The following is a 22,508-nucleotide window of genomic DNA, read 5'->3' as shown; positions in this document are numbered from 1 at the left end:
TGGTGCTGTGAGGCAGCAGTGCCAACCACTCTGCCACCGAAGGTAATCGTAGACTAGTGGAATTTTAATCACAGGAGTTGAGTTGAGTTGAGGAGGAACTTCTTCACCCAAAGGGTTGTGAATGTGTGGAATTCCCTGCCCAGTGAAGCAGTTGAGGCTACCTCACTGAATGTTTTTAAGGCAAGGATAGATCAAATTTTGGACAGTAAAGGAATTAAGGGTTACGGTGAGTGGACGGGTAAGAGGAGCTGAGTCCATGAAAAGATCAGCCATGATCTTATTGAATGGTGGAGCAGGCTCGAGGGGCCAGATGGCTCCTAGTTCTTACATTCTTAGAAGGAGGATTATTTGGCCTATGATGGGGAGACGATGGCCTAGTGGTAATATCACCGGGCTATTAATCCGGAAATCTCAGCTAATGTGCCGGGAATCTGGGTTTGAGTCCCGCCACTGCAAATGGTGAAATTTGAATTCAATAAAATAAAGCTGGAATTGAGAATTTACTGATGACCATGAAACCATCGTCGATTGTTGGAAAAATCCATCTGGTTCACTAACGTCCTTTAGCAAAGGAAATCTGCTGTCCTTACCCGGTCTGACCTACACGTGACTCCAGAGCCACAGCAATGAGGTTGACTCTTCTGATTTATTATTGGCAATGTGAAAAGTATTGTTTCTTACACACTATACAGATGAAGCATACTGTTCGTAGAGCACTTAGGGGACAAGGAAAGGAAGGTGCAGGATATAGTGTCACAGTCATTTTGATTTGATTTATTATTGTCACATGTACTAACATATAGAGAAAAGTATTGTTTCTTGCGCGCTCTGCAGACAAAACATACCGTTCATAGAGAAAGAAAGGAGAGAGTACAGAATGTAGTGTTACAGTGATAGCTAGAGTGTGAAGGAAAATGAAATTAGTGCAAGATATGTCCATTCAAAAGTCTGACAGCAGCAGGGAAGAAGCTGTTCTTGAGTCGGTTGGTACGTGACCTCAGACTTTTGTATCTTTTTCCCGACGGAAGAAGGTGGAAGAGAGAATGTCCGAGGCATGTGGGGTCCGTAATGATGCTGGCTGTTTTGCCGAGGCAGCGGGAAGTGTAGATGGGGTCAATGGATGGGAGACTGGTTTGCATGATGGATTGGACTACGTTCACAACCCTTTGTAGTTCCTTGCAGTGTTGGGCAGAGCAGGAGCCCATACCAAGCTGAGATACAACCAGAAAGAGTTCTTGATTGCCCCTCTGAAACAGCGAGAAACTCAGTTCAAGGGCAAATAGAGATGGGAAATAAATGTTGACCTTGCCCAGTGATGCCCATGTCCCACGAAAGAATGAAGAAGGGAAAGATCTGGGGAGTTCGGCCTAGTGTCCAAGACATTAATGGTCAAATATAAAGTCACCATAATCCCAGATGGATATCAACTGCTCTCCTCTTGGAGAGAGAGAACTAATTGGTGGTGATTTAACCTGAGGATCACCACAACTCAGGCAAGGTACAAGATTGAGAAGGCGGAGACATTCATGGATAACCTAGTTATCCCGATTCTCTCTTCCACCTTCTTCCATTGGGAAAAAGACACAAAAGTCACGTACCAACCAACTCAAGACCAGCTTCTTCCCTACTGCCATCAGGCTTTTGAATGGACCTACCTCACATTACAAAGAACAAGGAATAAAAACAGCCCGGGAAACAGGCCCTTTGGCCCAACAAGCCCGCGCCGCCATTTTAACATTACCAGTCCCCCCTCCACCCATGACCCTTATCTATGCTTATGGCATTCCACGTTGAGGGAAAACTAATTTAGGGACAATTTATTAATTTGATCTTTCTCTACACCCTAGCTCTGACTGTAACACTGCATTCTGCACTCTCTTCTTTCCTTCTCTATGAACGGTATGCTTTGTACAGTGCGCAAGAAACAACACTTTTCACTGTATGTTAATACACGTGACAGTAATAAACCAAATCAAATGGAAAAGGCGAGGTTACCTGCTTGTTATCACATTGCTGTTTGTGGGATCTTGCTGTGTTGCAATTGGCCGCCATGTTTCCTACGGTGACCGCGCGTGGAGGCGTCCCGAAAAGTCACGCCCGCTCTTCTCTTTCCAGTTTGTGCGGCTGTCCTCCGACACGGACCCTGCCATCGTCTACACCCTCATCACCCACTTCTGGGACATCCCCCCTCCCAACCTGGTGGTGTCGGTGGTCGGCGGGGAAGGGAGCTTAAAGATGAAGGCGTGGCTGAAGGACATCCTCCGTCGTGGGCTGGTCAAAGCAGCGCAGAGCACTGGTGAGGGTCTCGGGGGTGGGGGGGGTCCGGGGACTGACACTTCCTCCCGTCGATATTTTTGCTCTCTGCGTTGGATGGTATTGAACATCACGGCGGGTATTTTACAACCTCGCTCGGGCAAGGCTCGTAAAATCCCGTCCGAGACCAATGGGGAATTCCATTCTGCAAGCCTCACCCTCCCCGGAATTGGGGCCGGAGTGCCGGTAAAATTCCACCACGTGGGTATTTTATCTGGTTCACTTTGGGAAAAGTGGTTCTCGGACATGTTTCAATTCTCTCGCTGTCCGCCATCACCCACTTCTAAACAAGCTCCATCAACAGTTTGGGCTCCAACTCTATCCTTGGCTGAACGTCTCCCTTGTCTTATATGTTATGGTTCCCTTTGGCCAGCTTTCCATGAGAGTCATAGGGTGGGATTTTATGGCTCACTCGACCCTGGACTGGAAACCCCTGTCTGATCTCAATGGAGTTTCCGGTTGTCCACCCCTCGCCTGCTCCGATTCCCCAGGTGAGCAGGGTCGGGGAATTCTATGGCCATAGAGTTAGAGATGTACAGCATGGAAACAGGCCCTTCGGCCCAACCCGTCCATGCTGACCAGGTTTCCCAAACTGAACAAGTCCCATTTGCCTGCGTTTGGCCCATATCCTTCTAAACCTTTCCCATCCATGTACCTGTCCTAATGTCTTTTAAATGTTGTCATTGTACCCACCTCTATCGCCTCCTCTGGCAGCTCATTCCCTATACAACTACCCTCTTTGTGAAAAAGATGCCCCTCAGATCCCTTTGCAATCTTTCCTCTCTCACCTTAAACCTGTGCCCTCTAGTTTTGGACCCCCCTACCCTGGGAAATAGACCTTGGCTATTCATCTTATCTGTGCCTCATTCTTCCTTCATCAACGTGTTTCAGCTCTTCATCTTCTGTACTCTCTCTCCTGCCCTCCACCATTAATCAACTGAATCTTATCCAGAGCTTTGCTGTCTGGATCCTAACTCATGTCAATGTAATAAGTCTACAGGAAGGTCCCATCACGAAAAGTTTCTTTATTTACAAGATATACTACACAACAGAGTGCTCCCTGTGTGTTCCTTGCTTCAGCAGGCAGAGAGACTGACAGACCTGCTTTAAATGGGGAACATGAGGTTCCCTGATTGGGCCATCAATTAGGACTCAATCAGGGAGCTCATATTCTAACAGGCTTACCTCACTGAAGTCATAGAATCATAGAATCCCTGCAGTACAGAAGGAGGCCATTCAGCCCATCAAGTCTGCACTAACCACAATCCCATCCAGCCCCTATTCCCATAACCTCATGCATTTACCCTAATAATGCGAGGTGATGTATTTTGGTAGATTGAATCAGGGCAGGACTTACTCAGTTAATGGTAGGGTGCTGGGGAGAGTTACAGAACAAGGGGATCTCGGAGTACATGTTCATAGCTCCTTGAAAGTAGAGACACAGGTGGACAGAGTGGTGAAGAAGGTATTCAGCATGCTTGGTTTCATCGGTCAGAACATTGAATACAGGTGTTGGGATGTCTTGTTAAAGTTGTACAAGACATTGGTAAGGCCACACTTGGAATACTGTGTGCAATTCTGGTCACCCTATTATAGAAAGGGTATTATTAAACTAGAAAGAGTGCAGAAAAGATTTACTAGGGTGCTACAGGGACTTGATGGATTGAGTTATAAGGAGAGGCTGAATAGACTGGGACATTTTTCTCTGGAGCATAGGAGGCTGAGGGGTGACCTTATAGAGGTCTATAAAATAATCAGGGGCATAGACAAGCGAGATAGTCAATATCTTTTCCCAAAGGTAGGGGAGTCTAAAACTAGAGGGGATACATTTAAGGTGAGAGGGGAGAGATACGAAAGTGTCCAGAGGGCAATTCTTTCACACAGAGGATGGTGAGTGTCTGGAACGAGCTGCCAGAGGTAGTAGTAGAGGCGGGTACAATTTTATCTTTTAAAAAGCATTTAGGTAGTTAGATGGGTATAGAGGGATATGGGCCAAATACGGGCAATTGGGATTAGCTTAGAGGTTTTAAAAAAAGAGGGTAGCATGGACAAGTGGGGCCTCTATGACTATGACTAATCCCCTGGCACTAGCTTAATTAAGCATGGCCAATCAACCTAACCCGCACATCTTTGACTTTGGGAGGAAACCGGAGCACTGGGAGGAAACCCACGCAGGTACGGGGAGAACGTGTTGATTCCGCACAGACAGTGACACGAGACTGGAATCGAACCGGGTCCCCGGCGCTGTGAGACAGCAGTGCCAACCACTGTGCCATCCTTCATCAGAGTCAAGTCCCATTTGCCCATCACCCTGGCACTCGCTGGCCCACACTCGCTCCCGATCCACCAATGTCTCCATTTGAAAGGTTTTCTGAATCTTTCCGTGGTATTGGTCGCACTCTCAGGCTGTCCATTACCTTCAGCCCTCTGTACCACAGCTCTCTGCCATTGCTCCCAGTGTCCTCCCTGCTCCCCTGTCTTATTTCCCTGTCGATCTATCTCGCAGGCGCGTGGATTATGACGAGTGGACTGCAGGTCGGGATTGGAAAATACGTAGGCCAGGCAGTGCGGGACCACGCCACAGCAAACACCCGCTCAACCGCAAAGGTGGTTGCCATGGGGATAGCCCCATGGGGGATTGTGTACGAGAAAGAACGTCTTGTGAACCCCAAGGTAACAGACATGCGTGAGTGTGTGTGTGTGTGTGTGTGAGTGTGTGTGAGTATGTGTGTGTGTATGCGTGTGTGTGAGTGTATGAGAGTGAGTGTGTGTGTGTGTGAGTGTGTGTGTAAGAGTGTGTGTGAGAGTTTGTGTGTGTGTGAGTGTGTGTGTGAGTGTGTGAGAGTGTGTGTGTGTCTGAGTGTGAGTATGAGTGTGTGCATGTGTGTGAGTGTACGTGTGTGAGCTTGTGAGTGTGTGTGTGTGTGAGTGAGTGTGTGTGTGTGTGAGAGTGTGAGAGTGTGTGTAGTCTGTGTGTGTGTGTGTGTGAGAATGTGACAGTGTGTGTGTAGTCTGTGTGTGTGTGTGTGTGTGTGTGTGAGTGAGTGTGTGTGTGTGTGTGAGAGTGTGACAGTGTGTGTAGTCTGTGTGTGTGTGTGTGTGTGTGAGAATGTGACAGTGTGTGTGTAGTCTGTGTGTGTGTGTGTGAGAGTGTGAGAGTGTGTGTAGTCTGTGTGTGTGTGTGTGTGTGTGTGTGTGTGTGTGAGTGAGTGTGTGTGTGTGTGTGAGAGTGTGACAGTGTGTGTAGTCTGTGTGTGTGTGTGTGTGTGTGAGAATGTGACAGTGTGTGTGTAGTCTGTGTGTGTGTGTGTGTGTGTGAGAATGTGACAGTGTGTGTGTAGTCTGTGTGTGTGTGTGTGAGAATGTGACAGTGTGTGTGTAGTCTGTGTGTGTGTATCCATAAGACCAGTGGCAGAGTATTCCCTTTTATGATGGGAATTCCTGTTGGTGGGGTGGGGGGGTTGGGGTTGGGGTGGGGTGGGGTGGGGTGGGGGGGAGGGGTGGGGGAGTGGACAATCCAAAGGTCTGTTGACCCTCGGTTTGGATTGTCTGGGTGTGGGGAGAGCGCGGTTGGTATATCCGTCCCGAGGGTAGATCGTGGCTCTAACGGAGGCTGTGTGCTGTCCCAGGGCTCGTTCCCGGTGGAGTACACAGTGGGCAGTGACAGCAAGGCCGAGTACGCACTGGATGATAATTACTCAGCATTTCTGCTGGTGGACGACGGCACCAACAATCGGACGGGAGGAGAGATCCGCTTCCAAGCTCGACTGGAGGAACATATACTGACTCAGCGGACGGGAATCGGAGGTATCGGAAAAATGGGAAAACCTTTTCCAGGTCCCATGGCTGCTTGTTTGTGTCTCCTCCGTCCGAATTGTCAATATCTCCCTAAAGCCATCCAATAATGTCCCTCAAGCAGCCTCGGATAGTCACTCTGCCTCAATCTCACTCATCGGTTATGGTGTGAGGCTGCTTCACTCTTTGTTAACCTAAAGATAGTGAGGTGATGGCCTAGTGGTATTATCGCTAGGTGATTAATCCAGAAACTCAGCTAACGTTCTGGGGATCCGGGTTCGAATCCCACCACAGCAGATGGTGGAATTTGAATTCAATAAAAAATATCAGGAATTAAGAATCTATTGTCGGAAAAATCCATCTGGTTCACTAATTTCCCTCTAGGGAAAGGAAATCCGCTGTCCTTACCCAGTCTGGCCTACACGTGACTCCAGAGCCACAGCAATGTGGTTGACTCTGAAGAAATGCAACTAAGGATGGGCAGTAAATGCTGGCCAGCCGGCAATGCCCATGTCCCACAAACGATTAAAAAAGAAAAATAATTCATGTAACTCCCTTGGCAGTGAATCCGTCCCATTGCAATGACAGTGAGACACACACATGCTTTTCTCATCGATATCTCTTGTGTCTCTGTCAAGTGGTAAGTCTAACATACCGCTTGGCACGCGTCGTGGGGGGTGGGGGAGGATTTCAGCTCTGGGGCAGAATCAGTCAGGCCTAACAGTCAGCATCCACCTCCGCACCAACATCCACCTCCGCACCATCCACCTCCGCACCATCCACCTCCGCACCATCCACCTCCGCACCATCCACCTCCGCACCATCCACCTCCGCACCATCCACCTCCGCACCATCCACCTCCGCACCATCCACCCCTCACCAACATCCACCTCCTCACCATCCCCCCCTCATCACCATCCACCTCCTCACCATCCACCTCCGCACCAACATCCACCTCCGCACCATCCACCTCCGCACCACCCCCCCCTCACCAACATCCACCTCCGCACCATCCACCTCCGCACCACCCACCCCTCACCAACATCCACCTCCTCACCATCCCCCCCTCATCACCATCCACCTCCTCACCATCCACCTCCGCACCATCCCCCCCTCACCAACATCCACCTCCTCACCATCCACCTCCGCACCACCCCCCCCTCACCAACATCCACCTCCGCACCACCCACCTCCGCACCACCCACCCCTCACCAACATCCACCTCCGCACCACCCACCTCCGCACCACCCACCCCTCACCAACATCCACCTCCGCACCACCCACCTCCGCACCACCCACCCCTCACCAACATCCACCTCCGCACCACCCACCTCCGCACCACCCACCCCCTCACCAACATCCACCTCCGCACCACCCACCTCCGCACCATCCACCCCTCACCAACATCCACCTCCGCACCATCCACCTCCGCACCATCCACCTCCGCACCACCCACCTCCGCACCATCCACCCCTCACCAACATCCACCTCCTCACCATCCACCTCCGCACCATCCACTCCTCACCAACATCCACCTCCGCACCACCCACCCCTCACCAACATCCACCTCCGCACCACCCACCTCCGCACCATCCACCCCTCACCAACATCCACCTCCGCACCATCCCCCCCTCATCAACATCCACCTCCGCACCATCCACCCCTCACCAACATCCACCTCCGCACCATCCACCTCCGCACCAACATCCACCTCCGCACCATCCCCCCCTCATCAACATCCACCTCCGCACCATCCACCCCTCACCAACATCCACCTCCGCACCATCCACCTCCGCACCAACATCCACCTCCGCACCATCCACCCCTCACCAACATCCACCTCCGCACCACCCCCCCCTCATCAACATCCACCTCCGCACCACCCCCCCCTCACCAACATCCACCTCCGCACCATCCCCCCCTCACCAACATCCACCTCCACACCACCCCCCCCTCACCAACATCCACCTCCGCACCATCCACCCCTCACCAACATCCACCTCCTCACCATCCCCCCCTCATCACCATCCACCTCCTCACCATCCACCTCCGCACCAACATCCACCTCCGCACCATCCACCTCCGCACCACCCCCCCCTCACCAACATCCACCTCCGCACCATCCACCTCCGCACCACCCACCCCTCACCAACATCCACCTCCTCACCATCCCCCCCTCATCACCATCCACCTCCTCACCATCCACCTCCGCACCACCCCCCCCTCACCAACATCCACCTCCTCACCATCCACCTCCGCACCACCCCCCCCTCACCAACATCCACCTCCGCACCACCCACCTCCGCACCACCCACCCCTCACCAACATCCACCTCCGCACCACCCACCTCCGCACCACCCACCCCTCACCAACATCCACCTCCGCACCACCCACCTCCGCACCATCCACCCCTCACCAACATCCACCTCCGCACCACCCACCTCCGCACCACCCACCCCTCACCAACATCCACCTCCGCACCACCCACCTCCGCACCATCCACCCCTCACCAACATCCACCTCCTCACCATCCACCTCCGCACCACCCACCTCCGCACCAACATCCACCTCCGCACCACCCACTCCTCACCAACATCCACCTCCGCACCACCCACCCCTCACCAACATCCACCTCCGCACCACCCACCTCCGCACCATCCACCCCTCACCAACATCCACCTCCGCACCATCCCCCCCTCATCAACATCCACCTCCGCACCATCCACCCCTCACCAACATCCACCTCCGCACCATCCACCTCCGCACCAACATCCACCTCCGCACCATCCCCCCCTCATCAACATCCACCTCCGCACCATCCACCCCTCACCAACATCCACCTCCGCACCATCCACCTCCGCACCAACATCCACCTCCGCACCATCCACCCCTCACCAACATCCACCTCCGCACCACCCCCCCCTCATCAACATCCACCTCCGCACCACCCCCCCCTCACCAACATCCACCTCCGGCACCATCCCCCCCTCACCAACATCCACCTCCGCACCACCCCCCCCTCACCAACATCCACCTCCGCACCACCCCCCCCTCACCAACATCCACCTCCGCACCACCCCCCCCTCACCAACATCCACCTCCGCACCACCCCCCCCTCACCAACATCCACCTCCGCACCACCCCCCCCTCACCAACATCCACCTCCGGCACCATCCCCCCCTCACCAACATCCACCTCCGCACCACCCCCCCCTCACCAACATCCACCTCCGCACCACCCCCCCCTCACCAACATCCACCTCCGCACCATCCCCCCCTCACCAACATCCACCTCCGCACCACCCCCCCCTCACCAACATCCACCTCCGCACCACCCACTCCTCACCAACATCCACCTCCGCACCACCCACCCCTCACCAACATCCACCTCCGCACCACCCACTCCTCACCAACATCCACCTCCGCACCATCCCCCCCTCACCAACATCCACCTCCACACCATCCACCTCCTCACCAACATCCACCTCCGCACCATCCCCCCCTCACCAACATCCACCTCCGCACCATCCACCTCCTCACCAACATCCACCTCCGCACATCCACCTCCTCACCAACATCCACCTCCGCACCATCCCCCCCTCACCAACATCCACCTCCGCACCATCCACCTCCTCACCAACATCCACCTCCGCACCATCCCCCCCTCACCAACATCCACCTCCGCACCATCCCCCCCTCACCAACATCCACCTCCACACCACCCACTCGTCATCAACATCCACCTCCGCACCACCCACCCCTCACCAACATCCACCTCCGCACCATCCACCTCCTCACCAACATCCACCTCCGCACCATCCCCCCCTCACCAACATCCACCTCCACACCACCCACTCGTCATCAACATCCACCTCCGCACCATCCCCCCCTCACCAACATCCACCTCCGCACCATCCACCTCCTCACCAACATCCACCTCCGCACCATCCCCCCCTCACCAACATCCACCTCCGCACCATCCACCTCCTCACCAACATCCACCTCCGCACCATCCCCCCCTCACCAACATCCACCTCCGCACCATCCCCCCCTCACCAACATCCACCTCCGCACCATCCCCCCCTCACCAACATCCACCTCCGCACCATCCACCTCCTCACCAACATCCACCTCCGCACCATCCCCTCCTCACCAACATCCACCTCCGCACCACCCACCCCTCACCAACATCCACCTCCGCACCATCCCCCCCTCACCAACATCCACCTCCGCACCACCCACCTCCGCACCACCCACCCCTCACCAACATCCACCTCCGCACCACCCACTCCTCATCAACATCCACCTCCGCACCACCCACCCCTCACCAACATCCACCTCCGCACCACCCACTCCTCACCAACATCCACCTCCGCCCCCCCCCCCCCCCCAGTGCGGTTTAGGGGCAATTTTCTGGCTCCTCCCCATCTTTCAGCCATTTCTGTGAAGGCGGAACACACACTCACTCATACACACACTCACACACACACTCACACTCACACACACACTCACACACACTCACTCACACCCACACACACTCACTCACACACTCACACACTCACTCACACTCACTCACACTCACTCACTCACACCCACACACACTCACTCACACTCACACACTCACACACACACACTCACTCACACTCACACTCACACACTCACACTCACTCACACTCACACACACACCCACACACACTCACTCACACACTCACACACTCACTCACACTCACTCACACCCACACACACTCACTTACACACTCACACACTCACTCACACTCACTCACACTCACTCACTCACACCCACACACACTCACTCACACTCACACACTCACACACTCATACACACTCACACTCACACACTCACTCACACTCACACACACACCCACACACACTCACTCACACACTCACACACTCACTCACACTCACTCACACTCACTCACTCACACCCACACACACTCACTCACACTCACACACACACACTCACTCACACTCACACACTCGCACACTCACTCACACTCACACACTCAATCACACTCATACACTCACTCACACTCACTCACTCACACCCACACACACTCACTCACACTCACACACTCACACACACACACTCACTCACACTCACACACTCACACTCACTCACACTCACACACACACCCACACACACTCACTCACACACTCACACACTCACTCACACTCACTCACACTCACTCACTCACACCCACACACACTCACTCACACACTCACACACTCACACACTCACTCACACTCACTCACACTCACTCACTCACACCCACACACACTCACTCACACTCACACACTCACTCACACTCATACACACTCACACTCACACACTCACTCACACTCACACACACACCCACACACACCCACACACACTCACTCACACACACACACTCACTCACACTCACTCACACTCACTCACACTCACTCACTCACACCCACACACACTCACTCACACTCACACACTCACACACACACACTCACTCACACTCACACACTCACACTCACACTCACTCACACTCACACACACACACTCACACACACACACTCACACTCACTCTCACACTCACACACTCACACTCACACACTCACACTCACTCTCACTCACACTCACACACTTTCACTCATACACACTCACACACTCACACTCTCACACTCACTCACACTCTCACTCTCACACTCATACACTCACACTCAAGTACACTCCATACTCATGGCACTAAGCAACACACGTCAATCTTGCATTGTGGATAGATCTGTGCTAATTATTCCCTATTTAATCTGTAGGTCGGGGAAGTATCGAGATCCCAGTGCTGTGTATGCTGATTCAAGGAGGGCCCAACATGCTGGAGGTGAGGAACTGACTGATGTCCTTCTGTCTGAGTGGAAAGTGAATGGAGAGAAATAAAACCTCACTCTCTCTTTAAAGGATGTGCAGCTGAGACTCCCTCACTGAGGCCTGTCATACCAGGAGAGACTCAGTCAGTTTAGGAGTGAGAGGGGATCTCATAGAAACTTATAAAATTCAAACAGGATTAGACAGGGTAGATTCAGAAAGAATGTTCCTGATGGTGGGGGAGTCCAGAACTATTTATTATTTTGTATGATTTATTTAATTTATTCGCGTCGCCATAGCCTTACATTAACACTGCAATGAAGTTACTGTGAAAATCCCAGGGGTTTGAGGACAAGGGATAAACATTTTAAGACTGAGGTGAGGAGAAATTTCTTCACCCAGATGTGTGGAATTCACTCCCACAGAAAGCAGCTGAGGCCAAAACGTTGTGTGATTTCAAGAAGAAATTAGATTTCGCTCTTGGGGCTGAAGGGATTGAGGAATATGGGGGGAAGGGGGGGATCAGGATATTGAATTTGATGATCAGCCATGATCAGAATGAAGGTGGAGCAGGCTCGAAGGGCAGAGTGGCCTCCTCCTGCTTCTAGTTTCTAAGGTACCCAAGCAGTAAGTCTCTTCCTTTAGGGTCCTACTGTAATGTTCATTTTAAGATACCTGCCTTTTAAACAAACCATTTCCTGCCCTAAGACGGGATCGGGGATACTGCAGGACAGAGGGAGGCTATTCTGCCCATCATCACCCTGCTGCCTCTCAGCTAATATTCCCCCCCCCCCAGCTAAACTCTGCAAACTGATTTCTCTTCGGGTAATTATCCCATTCCCATTTGGCACTTTCATGGAATCAGCCCCATTGCACGCTCGAGCACAGAATCATAAAACCCCTACAGTGCAGAATGAGGCCATTCAGCCCATCCAACCTGCACTGACTCTCCCATAGATCATCTTATCCAGGTCCTATCCCCATACATTTAGCATGGCCAATCCCCCTAACCTGCACATCTTTGGACACTAAGGGGCAATTTAGCATGGCCAATCCCCCTAACCTGCACATCTTTGGACACTAAGGGGCAATTTAGCATGGCCAATCCACCTAACCTACACATCTTTGGACTCTAAGGGGCAATTTAGCATGGCCAATCCACCTAACCTACACATCTTTGGACTCTAAGGGGCAATTTAGCATGGCCAATCCACCTAACCTACACATCTTTGGACTCTAAGGGGCAATTTAGCATGGCCAATCCACCTAACCTGCACATCTTTGGACACTAAGGGACAATTTAGCATGGCCAATCCACCTAACCTGCACATCTTTGGACACTAAGGGGCAATTTAGCATGGCCAATCCACCTAACCTACACATCTTTGGACACTAAGGGACAATTTAGCATGGCCAATCCACCTAACCCGCACATCTTTGGACACTAAGGGGCAATTTAGCATGGCCAATCCACCTAACCGGCACATCTTTGGACACTAAGGGACAATTTAGCATGGCCAATCCACCTAACCCGCACATCTTTGGACACTAAGGGGCAATTTAGCATGGCCAATCCACCTAACCGGCACATCTTTGGACACTAAGGGACAATTTAGCATGGCCAATCCACCTAACCCGCACATCTTTGGACACTAAGGGACAATTTAGCATGGCCAATCCACCTAACCTGCACATCTTTGGAACGTGGGGGGTGGAACCAGAGCACCCGGAGGAAACCCACGCAGACACGGGGAGAACGTGCAGACTCCACACAGGCAGTGACCCGAGCCAGGAATCGAACCCGGGTCCCTGGCGCTGTGAAGCAGCAGCGCTAACCCACTGTGCCACCACCTTTTGTCTTTTCACTGTAAACAATCCAAGTTTGCGAGGTGAGGGTGGGGAGAGCCTCTGTCTGCGGGATCCGGGTGGGATTTTGTGCGGGGATATTCTTAATCTGCTCTCTTTACCTCTGGGCCAACAGAGGATCTACAAAGCGACAACGAACAACATTCCGTGGCTGATCCTAGCAGGATCAGGAGGGATGGCGGACATTCTAGCGGAGGTCCTGGTGGAATCCTTCACGGCGGACACCCTGAAGAAGGAGGTGGAAGAGCGAATCCGCAAGCACTTTCCATCGGAAGATATCCACAGCCTGGTGGAGCTGGTGAGTCTGGGAAAGCCAGAGGGGGCAGTGAAGGCCTGGTCGCTAAAACACTGGGATACTGGCCGGCCCCGCTGGCTGGGCCACCATTGTTGCCCATCCCTAATTACCCCTTGAACTGACTGGCGCGCTCCCCCGACACTAAGGGGCAATTTAACACCTAACCCGTACATCTTTGGACTGTGGGAGGAAACCGGAGCACCCGGGGGAAACCCACGTAGACATGGGGAGAATGTGCAAATTCCGCACAGACAGTGACCCAAACTGGGAATCAAATCCAGCACCAGGCGCTATGAGGCAGCAGTGCAAACCACTGTGCCGCCTGTCAACCACATCTCTGTGGGTTTGGAGTTACATGTAGGTCAGACATGTCCTACATGTCTGGCAAGGACAGCAAAAGGAATTAGCATAACTTTTACCAAGCTAAATACCAACTTTGACAAGGTGTAATTCTCAATAGCTAACCACCTCTATAGTTCCAGTTTAAGCAATATCCCCATAGACATAAATCCTATTTCAGAACCAGTCAGCACCAAAAACGGATATGCTCACATGGATGCTAGATTTCCAGTCTTTTAACCTCTCCAGTCAGATACAGAAAGACACCTTCCAACTCTTCAGAGAAAGATCCACCCACAAACAACAAAATCTCTGAGAAAGAGACAGATTTCCTGGGAGGTTCGCGTCTCCACTCCAGAGAGAGAAAGAAGTGCAGAGAAAGCAACCTCTCTAATGATCCCAAGCAGCAGACTGAGCTTAATTTCTCTGTGTAAGCCTAGCTCCACCCAGCCACATGATTTTTCTGTCATGTTGAGCCCTAATCAAACCCTACTCTTTAAAACCCCAGGGGAAAACACTAAAATAACATTCAGTGTTAGACCAGATTAAAACAAACATTGTAATAATTAAAATCGATTAGAATTCCTCCAGTGCAGAAGGAGGCCGTTCAGCCCATCGCGTCTGCACCAACACAATCCCTTCCAGGCCTTATCCCCATAACCTTACATATTTGCCCTACTAACCCCGTGACATTAAGGGGCAATTTTTCCAATCAACCTAACCCACACATCTTTGGACTATGGGAGGAAACCGGAGCACCCGGAGGAAACCCACGCAGAGACCGTGCAGACTCCACAAGGCAGTGACCCAAGCTGGGAATCGAACCCGGGTCCTGGCGCTGTGGGGCAGTAGTGCTAACCACTGTGCCACTCTGCTGGGCCAGTGCTGCTGCAGTAACAACAGGGCCTGCCAGGAACAGACAAAGTGGCACCGGATAATAAAACAAACTGCTAAAACAGGCCCTCCAGAAGAAAGATGACCCAAATACATTTCTTAAAGGCATAGTAGCATCACAGACACGAACCCATAACCTTCAGACTTAAGGGTGCTCCCATTGAGCCATGAGCCACACTTTTGCCCTCCATGTCTCTCTCTCCCTCTGTTTTTTTTCCCTTCTCCAGGTTGAGCTTGGAGGTGGCACGGTAACACGGTGGTTAGCACTGCTATTTCACAGCTCCAGGGATCTGGGTTCAATTCCCAGCTGGGGTCACTGTCTGTGTGGGGTTTGCACATTCTCCTCGTGTCTGCATGGGTTTCCTCCGGGTGCTCCAGTTTCCTCCCACAGTCCAAAGATGTGCGGGTTAGGTTGATTGGCCGTGATAAAATTGCCTATAGTGCCCTGAGAGGTTAGAGGGTAAACATGTAGAGATATGGGGGTGGGATTGTGGTTGGTGCAGACTCGATGGGCCGAATGGCCTCTTCCTGTACTGTAGGGATTCCGTGATGTGATGATTTGAACATGTTCAGCTGGTGGAATTTTCCAATGAATTATTCCTAACTACTCGCTGCCTAATAAACTCCACGATCGTACATTTGTAGGTAGAGAAGATCTTTGAAAACAAGCACCTGGTCACGGTTTACAATGCCAGCCTGGAGGGGACACTGGAATTCGATACGATGATTTTAAAAGCGCTTTTCAAAGGTAAAACCCAACATCGAAACCCATCGCTCTCAATTCTCCAGCCTGCAGGCGCAGGGATGGATTTCAGCGCCTCCCATTCCCTGGCCCTGTGAGCAGTGGCTATTCAACCTTGAACAGCATCACCCTGAAAGGGAGGTGATGGCCTGGTGGTGTTATCGCCAGCCTATTAATCCAGAAACTCAGCTAACACTCTGCGGACCTGGGTTCGAATCCCGCCACAGCAGCTGCTGGGGTTTGAGTTCAATTTTTAAAAATCCGGAATTAAGGATCTACTGATGACCATGAAACCATCGGATAAAAGCAAATTATTGCGGAATCTGAAACTGAAAGGGAAAGCGCTGGAAAATCTCAGCAGGTCTGGCAGCAATGGTGAGGAGAGAAAAGAGCTGACGTTTCGAATCTAGGTGATCCTTTGTCAAAGCTTTAACTCGAAACGTCAGCTCTTTTCTCTCCTCACAGATGCTGCCAGACCTGCTGAGATTTTCCAGTGCTTTCTCTTTTGGTTCCATTAAACTGATTGTCGATTGTCGGAAAAACCTTTCCGGGTCACTAATGTTCTTTAGGGAAGGAAATCTGCCGTCCTTACCCGGTCTGGCCTAATGTGACTCCAGAGTCACAGCCAATGTGGTTGACTCTCAACTGCCCTCCAAGGGTAACTAGGGATGGGCAATAAATACTGGCCCAGCCCAGCGACGCCCATGTCCCACGAATGAATAAAAACAGTTGGATGGATTTCCCTCCTCAACCTGACGTCTGGACCCTAATTGGGAGCAGTGGCCACCCCTCCCCCCCCCCTCCCAACCACATTACCTCTCCCCCACCCCTCGTCCACCCCACCCCTCATCCACCAACCTTCCCCCAAGCTTGACCTTTGTCCCAACCTCTTCCGGGGCAACAGAGGTCAGAGTTCACTTTCTGCTATCCCAACTGAGAAATATTAATTCGGCAATCTGTAATGACTCAGTGATTCGCACTCCTATCTCCTAGTCAGCAGCTTGGGGATCCCATGTTAAGAGCTAACAACCACACCAATGCACGGTGGTGGTACAGTGGTTAGCACTGCTGCCTCACAGCTCCAGGGATATGGGTTCAATTCCTGACTCGGGCCACTGTCTGTGTGGAGACTGCAAGTTCTCCCCGTGTCTGCGTGGGTTTCCTCTGGATGCTCTGGTTTCCTCCCACAGTCCAAAGATGTGCAGGTTAGGTGGATTGGCTATGCTAAATTGCCCCTTAGTGTCCAAAGATGTACAGGTTAGGTGGATTGGCTATGCTAAATTGCCCCTTAGTGTCCAAAGATGTACAGGTTAGGTGGATTGGCCATGCTAAATTGCCCCTTAGTGTCCAAAGATGTACAGGTTAGGTGGATTGGCTATGCTAAATTGCCCCTTAGTGTCCAAAGATGTACAGGTTAGGTGGATTGGCCATGCTAAATTGCCCCTTAGTTTCCAAAGATGTACAGGTTAGGTGGATTGGCTATGCTAAATTGCCCCTTAGTGTCCAAAGATGTACAGGTTAGGTGGATTGGCCATGCTAAATTGCCCCTTAGTGTCCAAAGATGTACAGGTTAGGTGGATTGGCCATGCTAAATTGCCCCTTAGTGTCCAAAGATGTACAGGTTAGGTGGATTGGCCATGTTAAATTGCCCCTTAGTTTCCAAAGATGTACAGGTTAGGTGGATTGGCCATGCTAAATTGCCCCTTAGTGTCATGGAGATTACCAGGGTAAATACGTGGGGCTATGGGAATAGTTAACACTGAGTTGCTGCCACTTTGAACCCTGTTCTTTTTCCACATACAGCCTGTAAGAAGCAGACGACGAATGCTCGGGCCTACCTGGATGAGTTGAAACTGGCAGTAGCTTGGAGCAGAGTGGATATTGCCAAAAGCCAATTATTTAATGGGGAAATACTGTGGAAGGTAAGTGAGGGTGTGAGTGTATACGTGTGTGTGTCTGTTCCAGGGACTTCCCCCTGTTTTCTCAAGATGGCAGGTTTGGCATGCTACAGATTGGGGAAAAGGAGGAAATGGGTGGCATAGTGGTTAGCGCTGCTGTCTCATAGTACCGTGTTCTGGGTTCGATTCTGGCCTCGGATGACTGTCCATGTAGAATTTGCATCTTCTCTCTGTGTCTGTGCGGGTTTCCTCCGGGTGCTCCAGTTTCCTCCCACAGTGCAAAGATGTGCAGGTTAGGTGGATTGGCCATGCTAAATTGCCCCTTAGTGTCCAAAGATGTGTAGGTTAGGTGGATTGGCCATGCTAAGTTGCCCCTTAGTGTCCAAAGATGTGTAGGTTAGGTGGATTGGCCATGCTAAGTTGCCCCTTAGTGTCCAAAGATGTGTAGGTTAGGTAGATTGGCCATGCTAAATTGTCCCTTAGTGTCCAAAGATGTGCAGGTTACGTGGATTGGCCATGCTAAGTTGCCCCTTAGTGTCCAAAGATGTGCAGGTTACGTGGATTGGCCATGCTAAATTGTCCCTTAGTGTCCAAAGATGTGTAGGTTAGGGTGGATTGGCCATGCTAAGTTGCCCCTTAGTGTCCAAAGATGTGTAGGTTAGGTGGATTGGCCATGCTAAGTTGCCCCTTAGTGTCCAAAGATGTGTAGGTTAGGTGGATTGGCCATGCTAAATTGCCCCTTAGTGTCCAAAGATGTGCAGGTTAGGTGGATTGGCCATGCTAAATTGCCCCTTAGTGTCCAAAGATGTGCAGGTTAGGTGGATTGGCCATGCTAAATTGCCCCTTAGTGTCCAAAGATGTGCAGGTTAGGTGGATTGGCCATGCTAAATTGCCCCTTAGTGTCCAAAGATGTGTAGGTTAGGTGGATTGGCCATGCTAAATTGCCCCTTAGTGTCCAAAGATGTGCAGGTTATGTGGATTGGCCATGCTAAATTGCCCCTTAGTGTCCAAAGATGTGTAGGTTAGGTGGATTGGCCGTGCTAAATTGCCCCTTAGTGTCCAAAGATGTGTAGGTTAGGTGGATTGGCCATGCTAAATTTGTGGGGTTATGGCGATAGGGTGGAGGAGAGGGCCTGGGTAAGACACTCTGTCAGAGAGTCAGTTCAGAATTGCTGGGCCGAATGGCCTCCTTCTGCACTGTAGGGATTCTACGGTCTCCGAGTGTCGAGGTATTTTGGTATTCGCTGCAAACGTGTGGCACCTGAAGGTCACTTGTAAATAAATCTCTTTCCGTTCACACACAACGTCTCTGAGAGGGCCTCACGCTGTGTTGTTTCTGACTCAGTCCTGCGACCTGGAGGAGCCCATGACTGCCGCTCTGATCAACAACAATCCGGAGTTCGTCAAGCTCTTCATCGACAACGGCATCAACATGGTGGAGTACCTCTCGTATCAGCGCCTGGAGGAGCTGTACAGCTCGGTGGAACGGAACTCCCTCCTCAACGCCTTCCTTCAGAAGAAGAAGGAGGAGAGGAAGGCCTTGCAGGGCAAGGAGGCCAATCTCCCACCGAGCATCGATGGCAAACATCGCAGCTACTGTCTCCTGGAGGTGCTGAAAGTGTTGAAAGATCTGATGGGAGATTTTTGTGAGCCAATGTACGGGGAACTATTCAATCAGGCTAACTGCCAGCAGAACGAACTGGTAAGAATTGGAGTCTGGTTTGGTTTTCTGAGCATCCGACTCTTGAATTTAAATTGTGGCAACGCTGACATGGTACATTTTATTCAACTTTCTGTTAGTGTGAGGATAAGAAATTTCACTCCAAGCATGATTCTATAGACAAACTAGGGAGCTTTTCATAGAATCCCTACAGTGCAAAAGGTGTCCATTTGGCCCATCAAGTCTGCACCTACAACAATCCCACCCAGGCCCTATTCCCGTAACTCCATATATTTATCCCACCAATCCCCCTAACACTAGGGTCAATTTAGCCAATTGACCAGTTAACCTAACCCCTTTAACAAAATAAACTTTATCTAACAATGCAGTTTAACTATAACAAATGAATTAGCTTAACATTCAACAATTGAATAAAAATTAAATGGGACAAGATACAATTCTTAACTGCTAATCTGTTGCTATGAGTGTCAATTCAAGTGGTATTCCTCGTACAGACTCAAAACCCCTCTTCAAAATCAGTCAGCAACACATGGGCTTACGTGCTTGTACTTAGGTTAACAGTCCTAGAGCTTTTTAAACACTTCTGGAGAGAGCCAGAGAGTGAGAGAGAGAAAGCTATCTTCCAACAGCCCCAAACAGCAGCCTCCAGAGAGAGAAAAACAGAAAGTCACCTGCTGCTACTTTCAGAATGAGGCAGAAAATTATTGTGAGACAAAATAAAATCTTCCCTGCAAGCTTAGCACCTCCCATTAGCACATGGCTCTGTCTCTTACCAATCAACCTGATCAAAACCCTACTCTGAAACCTTAAGGAAAACCTAAGTGAACATAAATGCATTAACTCTGTTTCGACAAACTCATCATTAGCTAAAATCAGTCTCATCTTTCATTCGCAATGTGTTGTCCAGACAAATCAACACCCTGTGAAACAACTGGATTTTAAACATACCCTTTACAAGAGAAATGGTATACTTAGTTTCCTTAAAGGTACAGTACCATCACAAGCGGCACTATCTAAATATAAATCTTTCTTTCAAATGCTCCACAAACAACGAGATAGATAGATAGGTAATTAACCTTATTGGAGGTGGGCCTTGCTGGGTCACAGGAAGATGGCATCCACAACAGTGCAGCACTCGCTCAGTACCGCATGGATGTACCAGTTACAGTAACCTGCTCGTTCAGAATTAGGATTGATACCAACTGAGTTGGACGGGTACCTAATGCAGCAATAATTGTCTTCCTGTTTCAGTCGCTGAAGCCTCAGGAGCTGTCCTACCTCACGAAAAAGTGTGCCACTCCATGGACTGACCTGTTCATCTGGGCCGTACTTCAGAGCCGGAATGAAATGGCTACCTACTTCTGGGAAATGGTGAGCGAGAGCCGGGCTGAGGCGAGCCTGCTGCATCTCATCCAAATTAGATATTCTTTCACCTTCCTTCATTAACAACACAAATCGTTAAAGTTTATTTATTGTTGTCACAAGTAGCCTTACATTAACACTGCAATGAAGTTACTGTGAAAATCCCCTAGTCGCCACACTCCGGCTCCTGTTTGGGTACACTGAGCGAGAATTTAGCATGGCCAATGCACCCTAACCAACATGTCTTTGGGACCATGGGAGGAAACTGGAGCACCCGGAGGAAACCCACGCAAATACGGGGAAAAGGTGCAAACTCCACACAGGCAGTCACCCAAGCCGGGAATCGAACCCTAGTCCCTGGTGCTGTGAGGAAGCATTGCTAACCACTGTGCTGCTGTGCCACCCATAGAATCCCTACAGTGCAGAAGGAGGCCATTTGGCCTATCAAATCTGTACTGACTCTCCAACAGAGCATTTACCCAAGCCCTATCCCTATAACCACACATATTTATCCTGCCAATCCACCTAACCTGCACATTTTTGGACACTAAGGAGCAATTTAGTATGGCCAATCCCCCTAACCTACACATCTAGGGGCACTAAGGGATAATTCAGCATGGCCAATCCATATAACCTACACATCTTTGGACACTAAGGAGCAATTTATCATGGCCAATCCCCCTAACCTACACATCTAGGGGCACTAAGGGACAATTTAACATGGTCAATCCACCTAACCTACACATCTTTGGACACTAAGGGGCAATTTAGCATGGCCAATCCCCCTAACCTACACATCTAGGGGCACTAAGGGATAATTTAGCCTGGCCAATCCACCTAACCTACACATCTTTGGACACTAAGGGGCAATTTAGCATGGCCAATCCACCTAACCTGCACATCTTTGGATGCTAAGAGACTAACTTAGCATGGCCAGTCCACTTAACCTATACATCATTGGAATGTGGAAGGAAACCGGAGCATCTGGAGGAAACCCACGCAGACACGGGGAGAACATGTGAATTCCACACAGACAGTCACCAGAGGCCAGAATTGAACCCAGGTCCTTGGCGACATGAAGCAGCAGCGCTAACCACTGTGCCACCATGCCCCCATGTAAATACACTGGCAGCAGCTCAGAGGAGATTTACTAGATAAACTGGTATGGGCGGGTTGTGTTATGAGGAAAGGCCGGAGAGAGTGGGCTTCTTTCTGCTGGAGTTTAGACGATATATAGGATAGTGAGAGGGATTGACAGGGTCAATACTGAGAGGGTGTTTCCCTCTGTGAGAGAGATTAGGGCCAGAGGACGTAATCTCATAGTAGGGGGCCGCTCAAGATGAGGAGGAATTTTTTCTCTCAGAGGGGAGTGAATCTGTGGAATTCTTTACCACGGCGGGGGTGATGTAGAGGCTCCGTCATTAAGTATGTTCAAAGCTGAGATAGATTTTTAATTAGTAAGGGAACCAT

General features: G+C 50.9%; 1 protein-coding gene across 1 annotated transcript in view; it reads left to right on the top strand.

The window, feature by feature from the left end:
- The window catches only part of LOC145361775 (transient receptor potential cation channel subfamily M member 4-like), a 64,418-nt gene that overhangs the window by 8,607 nt on the left and 33,303 nt on the right, over positions 1-22,508 (top strand). The window contains exons 4-12 of the mRNA XM_080217742.1: positions 2,116-2,296; positions 4,820-4,986; positions 5,943-6,120; positions 11,913-11,977; positions 13,943-14,125; positions 16,001-16,103; positions 17,901-18,019; positions 19,341-19,697; positions 20,928-21,047. Of these exons, the coding sequence (XP_080073868.1) occupies positions 2,116-2,296; positions 4,820-4,986; positions 5,943-6,120; positions 11,913-11,977; positions 13,943-14,125; positions 16,001-16,103; positions 17,901-18,019; positions 19,341-19,697; positions 20,928-21,047 (1,473 nt within the window). The remainder of the gene's footprint in view (positions 1-2,115; positions 2,297-4,819; positions 4,987-5,942; positions 6,121-11,912; positions 11,978-13,942; positions 14,126-16,000; positions 16,104-17,900; positions 18,020-19,340; positions 19,698-20,927; positions 21,048-22,508) is intronic.

This window comes from Carcharhinus amblyrhynchos, chromosome 35, assembly GCF_965287045.1.
Source record: "Carcharhinus amblyrhynchos chromosome 35, sCarAmb.v2.hapA, whole genome shotgun sequence".
Taxonomy (NCBI): Eukaryota; Metazoa; Chordata; class Chondrichthyes; order Carcharhiniformes; family Carcharhinidae; genus Carcharhinus; species Carcharhinus amblyrhynchos.
The sequence above is the reverse complement of the archived record's forward strand: the minus strand, read 5'-3'. Positions and strand labels throughout refer to the sequence as shown.